Source organism: Rhopalosiphum padi, chromosome 3, assembly GCF_020882245.1.
Source record: "Rhopalosiphum padi isolate XX-2018 chromosome 3, ASM2088224v1, whole genome shotgun sequence".
Taxonomy (NCBI): Eukaryota; Metazoa; Arthropoda; class Insecta; order Hemiptera; family Aphididae; genus Rhopalosiphum; species Rhopalosiphum padi.
In genome coordinates, this window is record NC_083599.1 from 2,662,460 (window position 1) to 2,682,927 (window position 20,468).

At 27.8% G+C, this 20,468-nt stretch overlaps 1 protein-coding gene across 1 annotated transcript; it reads right to left on the reverse strand.

Moving 5' to 3' along the window:
- Nucleotides 1-1,746: 1,746 nt before the first annotated feature.
- Nucleotides 1,747-20,451, reverse strand: LOC132924327 (peptidyl-prolyl cis-trans isomerase, rhodopsin-specific isozyme). Its single transcript, XM_060988557.1, has 5 exons — nucleotides 20,256-20,451; nucleotides 17,039-17,246; nucleotides 4,939-5,058; nucleotides 3,432-3,657; nucleotides 1,747-2,264 (listed from the first exon to the last, which is right to left on the reverse strand). The coding sequence occupies exons 1-5, from the start codon at nucleotides 20,328-20,330 to the stop codon at nucleotides 2,153-2,155; spliced, it is 741 nt and encodes a 246-aa protein (XP_060844540.1). The 5' UTR covers nucleotides 20,331-20,451; the 3' UTR covers nucleotides 1,747-2,152.
- Nucleotides 20,452-20,468: the final 17 nt, after the last annotated feature.

Genomic DNA, 20,468 nt, shown 5'->3' on the forward strand with positions numbered 1-20,468 from the left:
AATAAACTACGGTAAAATTACACCTTTTCTAAAAGTCGATATTATGTAAACTGTGGCAAAAAAAAATTAACATTATTATACAATCTGCGACAAAACCGATAAGATACAATATAAAAACTGCGGCAAGTCATTTTATTTATATAATATTTATCCCATATTGTTTAGCACTATTAATACTGTTTGCCGTTTTGGCTAAACATTTTTGTAAGTTCCATATTAAAATAAAATATTAAACGACACAGCACGTACTAAATAGAATTATCACTTGTGAATTGTGATAATCTTTTACTCGTAAAGGAGCCGATATTTAGTTTATTGCGATAAAACTTAAAAATAAATTTGGATTTTCCTTAAAAATTTATATCCAACATACTATATTAATTAAACGATATATGTACATTATTACACATAGGTATATATGATGCATGTATATAGTATATATTATATTATCATATCAGTATGTACATAGTTTCTATATATATTATATATATAAAATAAATTGCCACAGTTTGTATCTTATCGGTTTTATCACAGATTGTATACCTAAAGTTAATTTTTTTTTTGCCGCAGTTTACAAATCAACTTTTAGAAAAGGTGTAATTTTATCGCAATTCACATAATACAGCCGATGATATATGATATTATATTTGTGTTTGTACTTTGTGTTCGTTGCACCAGACCTAATCGACCACAAGGCCTCCATAAAATAACTTGCATTATCCTTCTAACCATTTCGTTAGTCTAATAATTGCCATGTGTTGAATGTTAAAGAAGTTGCCTATCCTGACCATTTCAAGCGTGCATGCATAGTTGCCTACCGGCACCCCCTAACAACACAAGATGAACCAACTACATTATAGTCTCGGATATTCCGAGTGGTCCTTCGGGTAACTCGTCCTAGTACGAGCGCACACACAATTTATACATTATATATTTTTTCATGATTATCAAGTGAAATTAACGCATCTTTTTGTTAATCAAATACTTTTGTTCTAGTATTTCCATCGAATATTCCAGGATATGAACAAATACTTTGCAAAGTGTTACATAATATAGCTTCGACTTTGATATATCGTGTTTCAATAAATTGTGGGCATATCAATGTCTCTAGAACGAGTAGAATGTATTCCTCTTCAATGAATAATCATTACCATTTATAACAATCGTTAATAGATACAAATGATACAATGATCAATCAGAAAAAAATGTCTCATTTTTATATTTTGTTTACACATCATCTCTAATAGCTTTTCACAAATTAACAAAACGATCACGAACTGATTTATTAATCAGCTATAATAGTATATCAGTATATGAATAAAAATAAGTCAACATATTAATTTATATTTAAGGTATTAATATATTAAAATTTACTTAATCTTTTAGTCTCATACTAATAATTTAGATATTGATAAAAAGTATAGACGTAAGCTATTTTAAGTTACTATAGAAATTCGATAAACATATTCATTATTCAGTGTTATATAATTATACAGTATTGTTATGTATTCCCTATCTCAATGTACATCAAAAGATTCTGCGTTTTTTTTTTCAGAAAATTCCTGTGAAATTGTTAAATAAAATCACGATGAAAAATAGTTAAATTTTCATTACTAGAAATGCTCGTTTACAAACAATACATTATTATAGATTTATTTTAAATTGCACACAAAAAAAAAAACAAATATTTATAACGTAGAAATGTATTAAGAAAATAAATTACAGAAAAATAGTGTGACAATGAAATATATGAATTATTTTATACGAACAGAATACAAAAGATAATATGCGCATACATAAATATAAACAGATATGCGTATAAGTAGTTTTATTACCTACATATAATATACATACATATATATAATATACTTGAGAATATAATTTGTTTTTTATTGCTGTTTACGCATAAAAAAAAAAAATCATTCAGATTGTAATATTATGTATATAGCTTTTAGACAAATAATTAAATTCATTCGCCTTTTACACCACTTTTATGTGGAACAATGAATAATATTTTTCCAATTATTATCGTCTATTTTGTTGATTGTTGGTATATACGTGTCCACATATCTATGCCACTTGGGGTTTGTAAGTTTGTTGTAATGTTGTATATCGGTCTAAGTTTATAGGTGCAAACAAGCTCCATTACTCATTAAATAATCGCTTTGTTGATCTGAGAAATCATCCACTGGAATAGTAATAATATAGCTGTAGACATCGAAACTGGTAGAGCAGACGCGATTATCCATTTCCAAACATTCGAACTATAACGAAAATAAAATGAATTATTTGAACAATCTAAAGTATTTCATTGATAGTTTTGGGCAAAAAAACTTTCTATTAGACAGATGATTCAAGCTTATAATGATCAATTATTATTATTATTATAACGTAATAACTATCGATAAAAATTAGTTTATAAAACATAGGAATTTTACCGGGACCTTTAATTAAACTCGCTGAAAAAGGTGTCATTATAAATGATTTCTATTTTATGTATTATTGATTTTAAAATAAATTAAATTTACCTATGAAGAAAACTAGTCTGGTTCAGCCTATGGCATAGGCCCTATGTCCTCAAATAAATAATAACTAAACAAAAAATACTCATATTTTGCACTGCGTAAATAAAAACAGAATATATAATATTAATTAATTAATTATAAAAAAACGTTCATAGTTTTGTATCTAATAAATCACTTTAATTCGTAACAATTTCAATAAGCATCTAGCAATCGCGACCCAAAGGAAAAGTTCCGATATCCCACCAGTATAGTTCGTTGCTTATGCAAAGTGTAGTAGGTGCAATAAACATTTACTAATTAAAGACGGTGGTGTGGCGAATATAATACAGCTAATAAATTTGATTCTCGCGGGATAACCTACTAGAATATTTAAAGTAAACTATGAATAACTAATATAAATATTGAAGTGTGAATTGGCACCTGTAAGGCTGTATAACTTTAAGTTATTCATAGATAATTACTTATTTGTGGGTGTCAAAAATCGAAATAATAGATTATAGATAGAATCTTATCAAATACCAATTAAATTAATTAATACTTTATAGTGATTATATCTAGGTACATAATATAATTTTATTCTTTAATCTTATAGTCTTTAGGATATATGACGACTGATTAGAATATTAATTTGATTATTAATGCGGTTAGGGTAAAAATATTGTGTTTACTTTACCCGTTAACCGACTAATAGTTACATCACACATTTGTTATTACTCGTATTATTTTCTATTGATTTAATATATTTTACAAGGTAAACCATTGCGGTTGCCTGTAATATTTCTGTAAAGTTATAAAGCACGGGAAAACCAATTAAACACGGTGGACCACAGGGGCCATGGTCTATGAACTATATTTGGGCTTTCGTATTCGGGTTGGGACCGATCACGTCTGCAATATCTGCCTTACTTGCGCGGATGGTCCGTAACCTCGAATGGTGGTCGTCGGTTCAGCAAGCCGCATTTCGTTATTCTTATCTCTTTGGTGGGCCTCCCCAGATGGTCTGTCAGCTGCTGTTCGACGACGTGTATGACTTCCTGTCCTTCGACCACGATGCCGAACAATACGTGTTCACCATTCAAGCTTGGCGTGGACCTGGTTGTTATGAAAAACTGACATCCGTTTGTGTCTGGACCTGCGCCGGATTGAGAAAAAACATCACTCAACTATAATTTGTATTGAACGTGATTTGATTACTATATGCGGAGACGGTAATTTAATTTATTTGGTGGTTGGTGGTACGAGGTGCGATGAGGTTCAATAGGCGATAGACAGACGCGGAGTGCGCTAAAATTAAATTATAATAAGTACATCAGAGCCCTTTGCTATTCGGTTTTTATTATTTCTATACGCCAATCCTAAATAATACTATTGCATATTCCCCGAGATAGTGTTGGATAGTGACGACGTTACAGTGTTTGTACCCGTGGGGCAATTTCGTTAGAATTTTTTTCGAGGAATGAAAATATGATGGAAATTATATTATTTGATTATTCTATGAAACACAATTCAACATGTTCTCCCCTTTATCTTCACCAAAAAATAATAGATTATAATTTCTACTGCAGAGTAATATTAAACCGGTGATTTACAATTTGGCATGTACAAGGCATGCATGTATTCAAAAAATTCCGTACAAAAATGTATTTGTCAAGTTTCTAGGAAATTGATTTTAAAAATAATTTTAAACTTTTTTAGTCAAATTGATTGACTATAATTATTATGAAATGTCGAACGTAAAAATAAATCGGTATTGAACTCACCATAAATGCATGCAATCAATTAATAAATAAAATTAACTTGATATAATTCCATTTTTATCACAAGTTGGTGCTCAATACCGATAGGAAGCATTCTATAATAAACTAATTTGAATTATTATTTTATTTTTAATACAATAGAATTTGGAAACAAATAATCATTATTGTTTTTTTTTTTAAATATGTAAATTAAACTAACCATTGTTATTAATTTACACATTAAGGAAAACATTGAAATCAACTACCTATCACATTTTTTATATATACTTTATTATTAATTTTTTGTTTTATTATATTATTCACTAATTTGTCTTATTTTTATTACAATTCAATTTGAAAACAAATAATTGCATTATTATATATTTTTTAACCTTACCTAGCAACATCGCAGTTTAATGTTTGTGTTGAATCGTGTTACATTTAGGTATACATTTACAGTCGAGTATATTAAAAATTATATTGTGTAAAATCGTATGTCACGCCTGATATACGCTATAAGAGTAAACAATTGTGTTTACTAGTATTTAAGCTAAATATATATTTTTTGACTGCATCCAAAATTTACCTCAGTCTTATAGTAGTTTTTAGATCATTTTCGGTGCGATTCTGTGAACTATATTGTTTTTAAGCTTATTATATATTTTCAAAATACTGACCAGAATTAGCCATTCCCACAAATCCCGGTTTTGTGCCGTTCACTTTTAAATTTTCATCGGGAAACGTGTCACCGTATATGCTTATAGATCCGCTTCCGTCATTGTTCAATATGTCTCCACCTATGAATATAATATATAATATTAGCTTTATATAGCGAGTACATATTATTCATATCGTTTTATATATTTTAAATGATTAAGGAAATATATTATATAAATATTTGAATACTTATATTCGTGGTAATAATTGTCAATTTTCAACACACGAATCAATAATTTATACATAATAATATAATATTATAATAATAATAATTTATGTAATTTATAGGTAATTATACCATAACAAGTTTGTTTAGTAGATATGTAAAAAAAAAATGTGTAATATGTATTTTTATATGTTTAGACATTTCCTGCTAATAAAGCATATATTATATATATAGTATACTGCGTAATACTATACAACTCATGTATTAAAAAGTCTGCAGTATCTATACTTAAACATGACATGTCCTTATTTTTATCCGTATTATTATTATAACCAACGTTAAACGTTCATAAAAAAAAGATTTAATGAAAACCTTTAAGTATATACTATATTGATTTTTTTTTATTACGTAAACAAATTAGTACATTATACAAATAATAAGATTAATACTGTTATTGATTTTAAATTATATATTTTTTTATATTTTACTTACGCTTGTACAGAATATTTTGTTGAAAGTTTCGATGTACCACTGTACTAGTTGAGTATGCTTATCATTGTAATATTATGATATAATTGGTTAAGATTTTAAATCATAAATCAAAATTAAAAATAGCTAAGAATTAAACTCTATATGAAAGTTGATAATGTATTAGATATTAAGGCACACTATATTTTTCTGATAAACATGCACGTAAATAATTTGATTTGATTTATCTGCAATATTCAATACAATAATATGATAAACGAGAGAAGTAAGAATAATCTTAATGAGTCAAAATGAAAAGAAATCAACATTTTAAAATTTGAATACGTATTATATAGGTATACATATGATATTTCTTTTACACATCTTATTTTCTGGGCACCGAACACTGAATTATTTTAATAATACACGCGTTCTATGTATTTAGTTCGGTGGCACCAAATTAAATATTTAATATAATTTAATATTTATTAAATAAAATATTTGTCAACTTAATTTGTATATACAATTAAGATTCTGAATGGAGCGATTTATGTATTTATATATAACAATTTATTAATTTATTTTTTATGCGTAATATCATAGACTTATAATATTTTGGAGTAAAAAATATGTTTCAATTTTCAAAATTAAGGACCCTGAAAGTAAATCGGATCTATTGGTGTTTTAGTTAATATTAAAAATAAAATTCCCAGTACTTTTCAAAATAATAAAAAAAAAGACAGAAATATTTAAAACATTAAAGAATTGGAGTTTTTACCAAATATTTATATAGGGCATTTATAAACATGGTATAATTTTTTTTTAATGGTTAATCAAACTATTTTGAATATTTTATACTAATTTTAGATTTTTAGATTTTTAATATTATTTTCAATTTTTTTCTATAAATGTCAATTAAATAATTGCTCGGTTAAAAAACTTAAAAAATTAAGTCAAACAGGTTTCTTATCATGATGTTTTTATTAAAGTTATTTAAATATATTAAATATACAAATACATTTTTATAATTACGAACATTTGAAAATTGTTATGTTAAAACATACAAAAAATTTAGCTTAAGATTCTTTATATAACAATAGTAGTTTATTCTAAAACCAAAAACTTAAAACAATTTATATAAGCACAATTTTTTTTTTTTTGTAGACATTTTAAGCTTAAATTTGGAATAAATTAGATATTTAAATTAAAAAAATAATATTTATAAATATTATTTTATTATTTTATTTTAACTCAAAAATATTGTACACGAGGACTGGAAACTTTTACGTATATTACCTACTTATTTTAATTAATATACTGCACAATGATATTTTCAAAACATTTAGATTAATTTTAATATAGGTATTACATATTTATATCCGGAGGCAAAAACCTATTATTCCACCATTCCACAGAAAGCTGGTATTGTCAAAATTACTAACAATAATAAATTATATGAATATTAAATAGGTATAATAATATTATAACAACTAAATACTAATAAAATAATGTTTTCGACAAAAATGTTATTAACGTTTGCTGCAATACTAATAGACAATAGTAACAAATAAATAATTTTAATATTAATATCAAAAAACATTTCATGAATTAAATTTAGTAATATAGCCTGACAGACTTTTAAAATTTATCTATCTTCGCTCTATATTGTTTTTTTTTTATTTAACAATAATGATTAATCGATAAATTTAAATTTAACATATATACCTATTATATGATACATTTCAAAGATTTACTCAATGACTCAATGACGACTGACGCGTTTTATAATATAAGATTACACAATAGAGTGGTTACCTCATTTTCTCCTTATTAATGTTTATGTTGATAAGATTTTTTTTTAAAGATATATTTTATTGTCGTTCAAAAATGTGAACAATACAGACTAAAATTTTCACCGTCATGTGTACATATAGTAATATGAATATTATATATTTATATATATATTATATATTTATAATATATTTATATACTTTAATAATAATTGATAATATTAATACATTAATTATATAGTTTATTAGGTTTTAGTATTATCCTGTAATATATTTTACGGGGCTTAAGGTATTTGGTAGCGAACAAACTCATCGTATAACCTTGCTCTTACATCACTATTGCTTTATCGTTACAATATTTTACTTTTTGTAGAACTTTTTTTTGTGTTAACTAAACTGACCGGACGGAACAGAATGAATAAAATACTATTTTACGAATAATGAGAAAATTATGTATTTATATTTTTATGCTACCGTCTACCTTAAATCATGGTATAATTCCTATTGAAATTAAATACAAATTATAATTTTGAACCGTTTGCATATACTCAAGTCTCAAAAGTTCTATTAGGATTCTTTTTTATGTTTTAGAACTGAATTAAACACCTTAAGATGATGCAACACCCGTGTGTGTTGTCTCCGTCTTCCAAGTACGTATAACATACCAAATTTACGCTCAGCAGTTCACGTTTACCTCCGTTAGTTTAAGAATTAGAGTGAGTTGACACTATTCGAATAGTCGATATATTATATATGACACTTGACGGTTAGAACATATCTATATGTTTGTATGTTGGTTTTTTACGATTATTCAATTTTTTAAGCGAGTTATGAGCTTTTTTAATTTATGCATATTATATATAAGCATAACTTGCTAATAAATTGAACTATTATAAAAAAACAAACATACAAACACAAATAATGTTCTTATCGTTATAGGTTTCATATAATAGGTCGATTCACTCTAATTTTTAAACTATTTTTGGAGCTAAACGTGATCTGTTGAGCATACATTTGCCATGTTATGCACTTGTAAAACGGAGACAACACATGCTGATGTGACGCACTCTTATTGAGTCCAATTAACTTCATCATTTGAACCATTTCTTTGTAGTTTAAAAAAATCTAAAAATAATATCGTTTCACCAAAAGATTCACGGTCTTCTATTCATGTGTTAAGTTTCATAAATATTCGCGCAAACTATTATTTTTTATATATATGTTTAATATTTTTATTTTAAATATATTCAAATGCATTAGTGGATAATAAGTGTTAGTATGCCAATTTTCTGGACCATTAGTTTTAAGTTTACGACTAAATAATTAAAACAAATTTTATGATTTGGCAAACGTACTGTATTTAAAAACTAATTGAAATTAATAGTTTAAGTCGTCCAAGGCAAAAGCTCTAAATCAAAAATATTCAATTTTTAAGAAATATAGAAAATATTGAGAATTCGAAAAATTACCTCTCTATAGTCTTTAAAGAACCAACCTGTTGTAATGTTTGATCTAAATATAGGTATTGATGAATTTTCGCATCCGTATGTCTCCCCGAAAACGTGTACATTAAATAAATAGAAGAAGAAATAAATATTACCTAATTGTGGATCCCCCTTCATTTAGAATCTAAAACCACAATTTAATGTAAATGATCATTTGGTATACATTTTTATATATACATGTAAAATAGGTATTATTTTCTTAGCTTCGATTTCGAATACATTTTTTTGGGAGGTTAAGCCAGATAGCTCCAGATAGCCCGCCGCTCACCGATGTCCGTCTATACAAGTACTTATTATATACATATAGGTCTTCATACTTTTAACAAACCGTATTGGCACGTAAAATTATAGTTTAATATTTCAAATTCGCGGTGTTATAATTATATAAATGTATTGGATTCCGGAAACGAAGGCATTAAACACGCATCAATAATATATGTATCTCAGTATAGTCAGTAGAAACGGTCGGAATTGCACATTATACAGTCTACGTTGCCGGTCATCTCGAATAACCGTTTCGAAATTATTTCAACAGTTCACGAGTATATAGGATATTATATTAATATGCGTCATAGGTGTATTATAATTTTATGTTATTATTAGTGTGTTCACGACCCGTCTACACACACACTGTCGCTGCGAAATCGATCGAAACGAGATAAACCGAAATGGAAAATAAAAATAAAACCTATATTCGTATATTAAAAGATCGAGAGGCGTATTCGCATTATTATTATTATTATTATTACTATTTTTTCACCAGATATTATTAAAAAAAAAAAAATAAATAAATAAATAATAATGTATTCGTATTGCGATCGGACGGATTCGATTTAAATCGTTTTATTATGTCTCGCACTCTGGCTGCGTTTACTGCCCCGTACATAATACACGCGCGCGATTGTCGCAGACGATAATCGCTAGACGGTCCGGCTGTACTATACGTATATATAATATTGTGATACGCGTGCATAATAATATTATTTCAGTATTATGAAAAAAAAAATATACAAACATATCCTATATATGCGTATAATGTGTATAGAGGGCACTCGCGCGCGTATCGCATATACAATATCAATTCGATATAACGTCACGAAATGGAAATAGTTTGAGTAAAATAATATTATATATATATAATAAAAATATTATTATTTTGGTAAAATTTATAACACGGCCCTCGTTATTTTATTTGTATAATATTATCATTGCATACGCACGCGCGTGTATTTGCGTTGCAGTATATTTATTCGACGTTTGTCGTCATCCTCGTCGTTGGTCGTCGTCGTCGTCGTCGTTGTTGTTGTTACTGTTGTAATATTATTATATTATTATATGTATACGCTATCTTTCGTTGCCGGGTCATTTACCCAAATATAGTAATACAAGGTGAAAAAACTTGTAAACCCGAACGTGCGCGCGCGCGTGTGTGTAAGTTGTGTATATCCAAGTTCGTGTGTGTGTGTGTGTGCGTGAATAATATAATGCCGACCCGGTGATTGGACAGTATCACTGACGGGGATCTGAAATTCAACAATAAAAACCGTCCAGCAGGAATACACATTCGGCGGCGATTTCGATCAGCGATAGTCATCTGAGTATAAAATGGCAGTCGGCTGAATATAAATTGACTAGATTTCAATCTGCGATAATCGTCGAAAACTGACTGCACGTATATTATATAGATATATGTATACAGGGCGATTCGCCGGGTATAATATTACTATGTGCTCTCTGCTCACTGCTCACCCCCTGCATTTTTTGTCCTTTAATATTGAATTTATTCAAAGCCTTGAATTTTGTTGTACCTATACTAATTATTAAGAAGATGATACCCCCCCCCGGGTGTGTTGTCTCCGTCTTACAAACGTAGTACTACGACGTACCCGATTTGTTTTCAGCACAACCGATTTTGTGTGGTTAACTTTAATAAAAGAGCGAATTGACCTGTGTACTATCAAACTCAAAGATAAGAATATTAGCTATTACTTCCGTCGTTTTTGCGATATTTTAATTTTTGAGCAAGTTATGGGCATTTTATGTTTTTATTTATATACATACTCATTTCGTTTGAAAATTAAAATATTATAAAAAAAGACAAGAGATAACAGATAATAATATAATGTTCTTCTTCTTATTTTTAAGTTTGATAATATTATTAATAGTTCAATTCACTCTAAAGTTAACCACATAAAATCGGTGCTACTGAAAGTAAATTTGCTATATTGTACATTTCAACATTTGTAAGACGAAGACAACACTTTAGTTTCCGGTGTTTTGCTTAAAACACTGAGAGTGGTGCTTACCACTCTACATCTTGTGATGATACAAACTTTGGTTTTTTAAATGGGAATCCTATATGGCTCTTTTTTTACTATAAATTATTTAGTGGATAATTGTTTTTGAAAATGTTGATGAACCTATAATCATAACACGAGTATAGTTGTTCAATTATAAAAATGTTTAAAGTTTTATACTAAAGAAAATAATACAGTCAAACTTAGTTAACTCGAAGTTGAAGGAACCGGGAAAAAGTTCGAGTTATCCAAATTAAATTTATTTTCTATAGCTGTGTATTTATTATAAATAAAGTAGTGTAATAAAAAATATTTACTATGTATTTATTTATGAACTATGTACCCATATGTATTTATGTATGGATAAACCAAAATAATGTTAAAAAAATATTTAAAAAAGGTTTTAAAAATCTTATTTTATAGATAAATGAGGGAAATATCACAATTTTATAGTATTAATAAAACTCAAAACTTCGAGTTAAACAAGATTTTTTTATATTGTTTAAATAGACAATTCTAGGGACCTGAGTAAATTGTCGAGGTGTCGACGATTTCGAGTTAAAAAAGTTCGAGATACTAAGTTCGACTGTAATATAAAATCGATGTAATATTGGATCTAGTATTTAATATTTATTATATGCATTTTTAGAAATTATTGATATTGATGGATTAATAATTATATAAATTACTAATATTTTAAAATCATCATAACCCTCGACATTCCAAACCCATTAACAGCTATAATATTATTCTTATAATACACAAATTTAAATGATTAAAATTATGATTATGATACGTCTTAACTTTTGATAAAAAATATCCACTAAATAATTTACAGTAAAAAAGGAAAGTTCTCATTTGAAAAACATAAATCTATGTATATACAGAGCACTACTTAAGTAGTACCAAAAAATCTCAAGTAATTGAAAATATTGAAATTAAAAATATTTAAAAAATCCCAAAAATTATATTTTCAATAGTTACATAGAAAAATTACATAAAAAAAGGAGGGCGTGAGCAACTTGGTGAATCACTCTGTATATGGCTATATGACGTTGGACATTTTTAACGTATACGTCTTACCAGTATCACCCGTTTAAAAAAATTTTGGTTAAGCAATTAGCATGTAATAAGCTTGATTTTGCACGACAGAATTTGTATGCCGAGTTATGCATCTCAAATGGCAAAAATTACTATGCTAAAATTTAGCGCGTGATTATTACGAATTTGCACGACTATCTTAGTAATTAGTGCAATAATATTTCAAACAATTTCTCAAAATCAATATTTCAAAAAAATATATTTTTCAATAGTAATATTTCAACAAAAATATTTCGAAAAAATAACTCTTCAACTTACCATATAGTATCTAAAAAAAAATGGTGTTAATTATTTTTCAACAATTATATTTTAATAACTTTTCCACAACAATATTTTAACAAAAGGATTTCCAAAGAAAATTCTCAACTATCATATTTCATTAAAAAATAAATGAGTCATCGATTTTTCAATTATATTTCAACAAAAATGTTTAAATAATAATATTAGTTATATATATTGTGTAATTTTTATATTATTTTTGTTATAGTTATAATATATTGTAAAATGTTTTGTGAAACTTATTGAGGCGTTATATATGAGTTGGAAGATTTGTGGGCAAAGTGTAAGTGGGTCTCAATACAGTTATTATTAGTAAATTGTTGTTGAAAAATATTTGAACCAATTTTTTCATTAAAATGCTATAATTGAGAAGTTCCTTTTTTGAAATATTGTTGTTAAAATACCGCTATTTATTTTTATTGCATTGGCTATAGACACGCGAATTCGCTGAACAGGTTTTACTCGTCAATAATAAGGCACGTGCAAATTATAACGATTAACGTGTAAATTTATGCTAATCACGTTCTAAATTTGGTCATAACAATTTTTTAATATAATTAATTGTTCAGGTAGGGTGGTACCGGAGAGATGTCAATCGGATTTCGCAACGGTGGCACATAATTGGTGAGTGGGTGTGGAGGAGGAGAGTGGAGACTCAGACGATATGATTATAAAACGAAAAACGAAAATAAAAATCCACGTATGCATGAATTATACGTTATAATAACACGTAGTGTACTTAAAAGTAATAATTTACCCTAAACCTACGACCGTTTGCACTAAAAATTGCAATTATCATTCTTAAATAAGCTGCACTCGTTACAAATTTCCGATGCACATACAAGTCAGCAAACTATCTTTCTGCTCAGTGATGTGTAATTTAATTCCAGACGATTTATTTGAGAGTGTGTTCAATTGAATTTTAATTGAAAAACAATAATGAACCTTTTTAACAAAGTATACGGTATTTGGATTACTAAAATTTTAATAAAATTATATAATGATGATTATTCCCGTGCACTTCGTTGCTCGTACATAATTTGATTGCCTAATGCTAATATTTAACGAAACACGTGTGGACAAATTATATTTTTGGTTTTCTGATTTAGTGTATAGAATATAAATGATATTTCCGACATATCAACTTTACATAGGTGTCCTGCCGATTGTTGCTTTTTTTTAATCGTTTAATAGCAGCATGTTTTTAAAATATATTTTTTTTTTGTCGAACGACCCAAATTTGATTGTCTTTTCGTTCTGACGAAAAACCAAAAACTCATAAAGTTTCAATAGTGTGAACCAAAAACAATGAAAAAGTGTTATACTAGTATAGTTATATACACTACACTACATCAAATAAAATACTAGTTTCTAATAATTACTAATAGTTGGTAAAACAGATGAAAAAAAATTATTATTATTTAAAAAAAATGGTTTTTCATTAATTTATTAAATCAGAGATAGGTTTAAAACCAGCTCTGGGGTGTATTCTTTCATTTAGAAAAAATATCAAGATAATCTGATGAGTAATTTCATAGAATATGTGTGACAAAGATTTACATTTTCACATTTTTATATATATAAATATATTTGCTATATCACTACAGTGCTCACGCAACTTCATTGAAAGCAACTGCGTGTCTGCGTACAATATCAAAAGTCAAAAGGTAATAAATTATTCAATATTAAATGGTATATAATGTTCAGCTTTAACAATGGATATTGGTTGTTAATCGTTATCTAATGAAATGGATAAAAATAGCCAAAATCGTAATTTACTTATATTATAAAACATCGCGTTCGTTTAATCGGTTAAAAATTATACAATATACGTTTAGTATTGTATGCAGTGCTGTAATATACAAGTAAATAATCATTTTTTAATAAATACAATCATTGTAATTATAATGTCCAAAATATTTTTTTGTTTATGAGGACTAATGAAGCAACTGGTAAATTTCGTTGATGATATGCCAAGAAAATATTTCCAGTAAAAATATATGAGTACAATTTTATTCTGTATTTTATAAATGTTTTATATATTCGTAGGTATAATTTTTGTTTTATCTGCTGTTAAGTAAAATGTGGCCCAATTGTTGACCACCTAAATGTAATATTTATTATTTACTTAAATTAATTCTACATGAATTGTTCATCTTTATATTATGTAAATAGTTTAATCACTCGAATAGTGCTATAGGCAAAGGTAAATGAATCTATTTACTTTAATTAGGTAAGTAACGTAAACGCTATGGACATAGGTTTTGAGTGAATATTTACATGGCTATAGGTCTATCGCCCATATTGTATACCTAGAGTCTAGACACCTAGTTGACAAACTGTATAATTAACTCTTAAGCCTTGAAATTAGTTTAAAGTAAATTTGGAATGTCGTTCAATTAATATCACTATAAAAAGCTAACAACTGTTAATATTTATTTTATGATTGTATTAATTTATTTACTCTTTTTTTTCAGATTTTGTTTAATATCCAATATTATTTATATTACTGATACACATTTTATAATATTTTTCGATAGGTAAAAACATGTTAAAATATTAACGCTGTACGTGCAATATAAATTTTAATTACATGCGTGTCAAAGGACAATTTTATGCAATTATTTTAATTTATAGTACGGTATTGTATAAGTACTCTGAATCAGTTTTTGAGAGGAAACTGTTGTTTAGACTATACCCCTCCCTATCCCGAATTATTGAGACGTTCAACGAGACAAGTAAATGTAATTTAATAAATATCAAATATTATAAATTATAAATTATAATAACATTGCTTTTGCACACTGTTTCGGAATCAGTAATTCAGTCAAAGATGTAGGAAAACATTCGAAATTATCTACAATGCAGACATAAAAAAAAAACTATATACGCGTATACAATACGTATTACGTGCTCATATAATAACACTATAACTACATCAAATACGTGTAGTTAGCGATGCTTCCGTTTAAGGAAATATAATATTTGTATATATATATTTATATATAGCCACCGGCGCATGTGTTATTGAGGCCGATTTCGACTAATGCGATGACGATGATTACGACGGTTTAAGGTATAGTGGTATAATAATAACAGTAAAACAATAATATTATTACATTATCGTACGCGCTGTCCAAAAATGTGAACGTCGAAAATCGAATGACGCATGTGTACGACATTATTATGATAATAAAATACGATCGCGGAAAAATGTTTCGCGCACAGTTCACTGCTGCTAAATAATATAATGTATAACGTTCGTCGTAGACGGTGTACTTCTGACGATCACAAAAAAATACGTATGCTACACGAGGGCAATGGTAATTCGCGCCACTTACACGGGTAGATATAAATTAACATGTTATGTGTTTTGCGCCACTTCCTACCTTCTCCAATAGTAATTTGGGCCTCTTTATACTCGCGATTTAAATTATGATTTGCGCAAACGATAAAGACATAATATTGTAATATAATTGTTATACAGGAAACAGATTTATATGTAAAAGTTAAGTTGGGTTCATTTACCTATTTTCATTTGCCATACCAATACTTTTTGCAGATACTTATACTCTTGTACAGAAAACTTTTACGCTAAGCGTATTCTACAATTTTTAGCTCGATGAACTTTTCTGCAGTCAGTATAACCTTCAAATAATAGTAAATCTTTCAATCATTTCTACGGTGAGTCCGATGTTGCAATTCATATCTATTGCAAATTACACGTACATTTAGAATTTAAAACGTATGCCAAAACTTAAAATATTTTTAAATTTAAGCGCACGTATACGATAATTATCGAACTGAAAAACTTACAAATTAATTTTTTCATATTTTTTTTTTGATTTTAAAGACAAAGGTCGTGGTGGATAAATTAATTTTTGAACGTAGCGCACATCACATATAATATAGGCACCTTTAAATTGATCCATTTTTGGTCAAAATTACATACACCCATCATGCGATGCATACCACACGACAAGTACCCGTTTAAACATCAAATTTGATCTAAAAATGTCTATAAAAAATTGTGTTTATACATTTTTTAGATTTTCAATTACCGTATAAAGTATAAACGACTTGTGTAAAGAATCTTGTGTTAAATTTTTAAATCTTTTAATCCAACAAAAATATTTCAGACATTTATAGAAAAAAATTGAAAATTGAAAATATTTTATGAAATAGCTAAAACAAAGAAAAGAAGTTGTAAATTATACCATACAACTATACAAGAATAATAAATTAATCATTTGGTTAAAATGTCCAGTGTCAACACCGGCTGGTCACTTCCCTCCGTGGATCATTATATAATAATATCATATTTACTCTCGAAACTACGCTTATCTAAAACAATATTTCTGTAATATGTTCACAAGTTCAAAATACTACGGCGAGACCATATTGATGGATATTTGATTCAGGATAGGTATATATTACGGTTTTTTCTAACGAACCTTGGATGACGAACTTGTTGAACACCCGATGGAACTTTGTGCCGGCGTAAGTGCGGCCGTTGATACCTTTTGTCAGAATGGAGACAAAGTTGGCCACCGTTTTCGGTGCAATTTCGCCAAAAAGGCCGATCTCAATTGTACCCAACTCTGTTCCGGCTACCTCCACATCCAAGTATGCCACGTCGGTCACCGTGAACGTCTGGATTTCCTATACATGTGTATAAATATACATAAATTTATGTAATATAAGTATTTACGAAATACATAATAATTTATCAAACTCTGCCGACAGTGCACCGCGTGCCGACTTCCTACATCATTGTAAGTGAATGTAGAGGTTGAATTTAAGCGTACCAAAAGTTTTAAGAAAATATACTACAACTAATAGATGATTCAAGTTTAAACAGGCTATAAATCTATAATTATAATTATTAAAAATTAATAAAATTGAATAATAATTATTTTTTAATACTATAATTATAGATAAGACGATGATGTGGTATTGTAATGTTTAAATAAAAATAGTTTGACTAATAGTTTGATAATAATTCAACATTATCCGTGATTAATTTTGTTTTACTTTAATTTGAATAGCTTAAAAGTTATTTTGTATGTGTCTTCAATGAAATTTGTGAACTTTAAATTATATAATATACATATCAATTTTAATCATTGGTACCTACTTAAATCAGAGTTTTTTTTGCTCAATACATACATTTACTATCATTAGACAATAGACAGGCAAGTGACTTTAATTTCAAATTAAAAGTATATAGTTAGTTCGGTTGAAAAAATTATAAGTTAACTAAAAATGGTTTTTTAATGAAAAAAATTGATACTCTTTTTTCAATGTAACAATAATTATTCACAATTTTTACCGAAAATAAACATTTTTTTTTTATTATACAGAATATAATGTACGCATAAAGTACATGTTATGAAAATAAAAATAATAAATTAAATTATCACAATTATAATTAATAAGTTATTTTGAAAAATAAACTATTGTTTTTTTTTATGTATTACAATTATTATCATAATAAATAAATTACGTCAATAATTATATTATTATTTTATCGGTCTGTGATTGCACAGATTTTGTTAAATATGTTTTCACTTTACTGCGACCTTGCACTTCACCAATTTAGTTACTTTCAGAGTTATCTCGTCGAATAAATGTTTTGCATTATTGTTATTAAAATTAAATCATCATTAAAAGTTGTTAAAAAAAATGACTTTTTAACTCGTCGTTGTCCGGCTCTAAAATTACACTGCTGACTAGAGAACGTGATTACACCGTTTTCGTCTATCGAGCAATTAGACATATACTTATAAACATAGAGACTAACAGGTTACTTTTACAGTTTTACCACGAAAAAAATCATGTCAAACTCAAAATACACTTCAGTTTTTACACTTTTAACTACGTTACGATGGTACAATATTATATTATAATGGTTTGTCTGAGCTTATGCGACTAGACGAACCGGAAAACAGTGACTGCCGCCAGCACCGGGACGTCACACGTGTATATATTACATATATCATATGTAACATAAACCGAAAACGACTCATTTCTATATTGACTGTAATGGACTTTTAATTGTTTTATAAATGATTTAATGGTAAGAAAATAATCAAAATGAAATATTTTGATAATGAAAACTGCGTGGAATATTTTTTTCTATAAAATAGCGCAGTGTTTCTTAACCTTTGTGTTATGGCGACACACTATTAAAAATGTTCGTACATTGTGATTTGTGACACACAATATTAAAAAAAGAAAAGAATAATGGATATTAATTTTTGTAAATATAGTGTCAACAAGGTTCGTGCATTTAATATTAGTACTTCCTGCGACACGTTTGGACTTGCCCGGCGGCCGGCGACACACCATTAATAGTAAAAAATGTGTCGAATTAACTTTTAATAGATCGTAGTATACTATGCGATTCACCAAACATATAGGCCACCCCCATTTTTCCTATGGCTGTACCTTATATTCTCATTCTTAAAATGTTTAGGCATACCTACGTACTTTTAAAGATCGTATTATTTTAAAAGATAGGTTCATATATTTATTTATTTAAATTATATTCTGACGTATTCGTGTTAACTTCAAAGAATTATAAATAATTAACTCGTTCGAAATTCAAAAAGTGTTACTTTAGTATATGAAATTAAAAATATAGGTATAATAAATATTCAAATAAAGTATAAAATTTAAAAATTAGTTACAATCGAAACTTGTAAAAAATATTATTTTTTTTCAATAGTTATTTTGCTCTGACATGAATAGTTATGAAAAAAAAATTAAAAATAGAATTTCCAAGAGTTATAACTTTTACACTCAAACGAATAATAATTGTCAATTTGTATAATAGACGCGTTTATTACAACTTTTTAAAATCGAAGTCTAGTGGGACGTGAACTATAGCATTGCCGACAGACTTGTATTTGACTTCGATAGACTTAAAAAGCCGGTTGCCGATATGAACCTTTTACCGACCTATAAAAAGTCAGTATTTCAATCCGATCGAGTTTCGACGAATTAGTTATAAAGAATTATTTATTATATACTTTTGTTATATCAAAGTTCTTTGAAGATATTAAAAATGAAAAAAAAAATGTATTATAAATTATAATATATTTTATTGTTTTATATTTATATTTTAAAATAATCGCGTATACCTATGTTTAACTCTAATATAAATCGATTATTAATTATTATATAAAAATCCACGGAAAATGATACCGGTATTTTGCAAATTAAAAGTTGGTAACCCTACCTTAACATAAAGACGTGCAGCTGTTTTGGCGAGTGAATTATTTTGACCAACAAATGTATATAATTCGTTTGGGTAGCTCATTCGTCATCCATTTGGATAAGTGAGATTATTTTTACTGCAATATTTCTAAATCAATATATTCTTAATGTATATACATAAATGATACCTATTATTATATACATTATGTACATAATTAAGAATTTATAATATATTGTACATTACTATACATACAATATTATTATAAATCAGTTAAAGTATAAAACCGTCATATTCAGTCGCCTATATAACTATATTTTAGGCGGAATACACAACACGTTTCCGAACAGACCACACGCGGGTCGATTCGCCCAAACGGCCAACGCCCGTCAAGAATTAGCCACCTATTTTCCGGTAAGCGAGAGTTTTCGTCGTGTAGTCGTTATACTTACGGCTGCGCGACATCCGCCGACGACGATTGCCACCAACGCGCACGCGACCGCGGTAAAACAATTGCAGAAAACCATCGTTTACACGCCGCAGAGACGACACCGCCGCACTGAAGGAGACGACGACGACGACGATAATAATTATTAATATTACTGTTCTGTATACGACGTGTGCTGGACGACGGATGTGACCGAATGCGGCCGTGTAACGGGTAG

Excerpts from the sequence above, each read along its gene's own strand:
- LOC132924327 (XM_060988557.1), bottom strand. The coding sequence starts at position 20,330 with ATGGTTTTCTGCAATTGTTTTACCGCGGTCGCGTGCGCGTTGGTGGCA. Across the intron at positions 5,059-17,038 it reads CAACAAGTTCGTCATCCAAG|GTGGAGACATATTGAACAAT; the intron begins GTTCGTTAGAAA and ends TTATATTCATAG. Across the intron at positions 2,265-3,431 it reads GTTACGGACCATCCGCGCAA|TTCGAATGTTTGGAAATGGA; the intron begins GTAAGGCAGATA and ends TTTTCGTTATAG.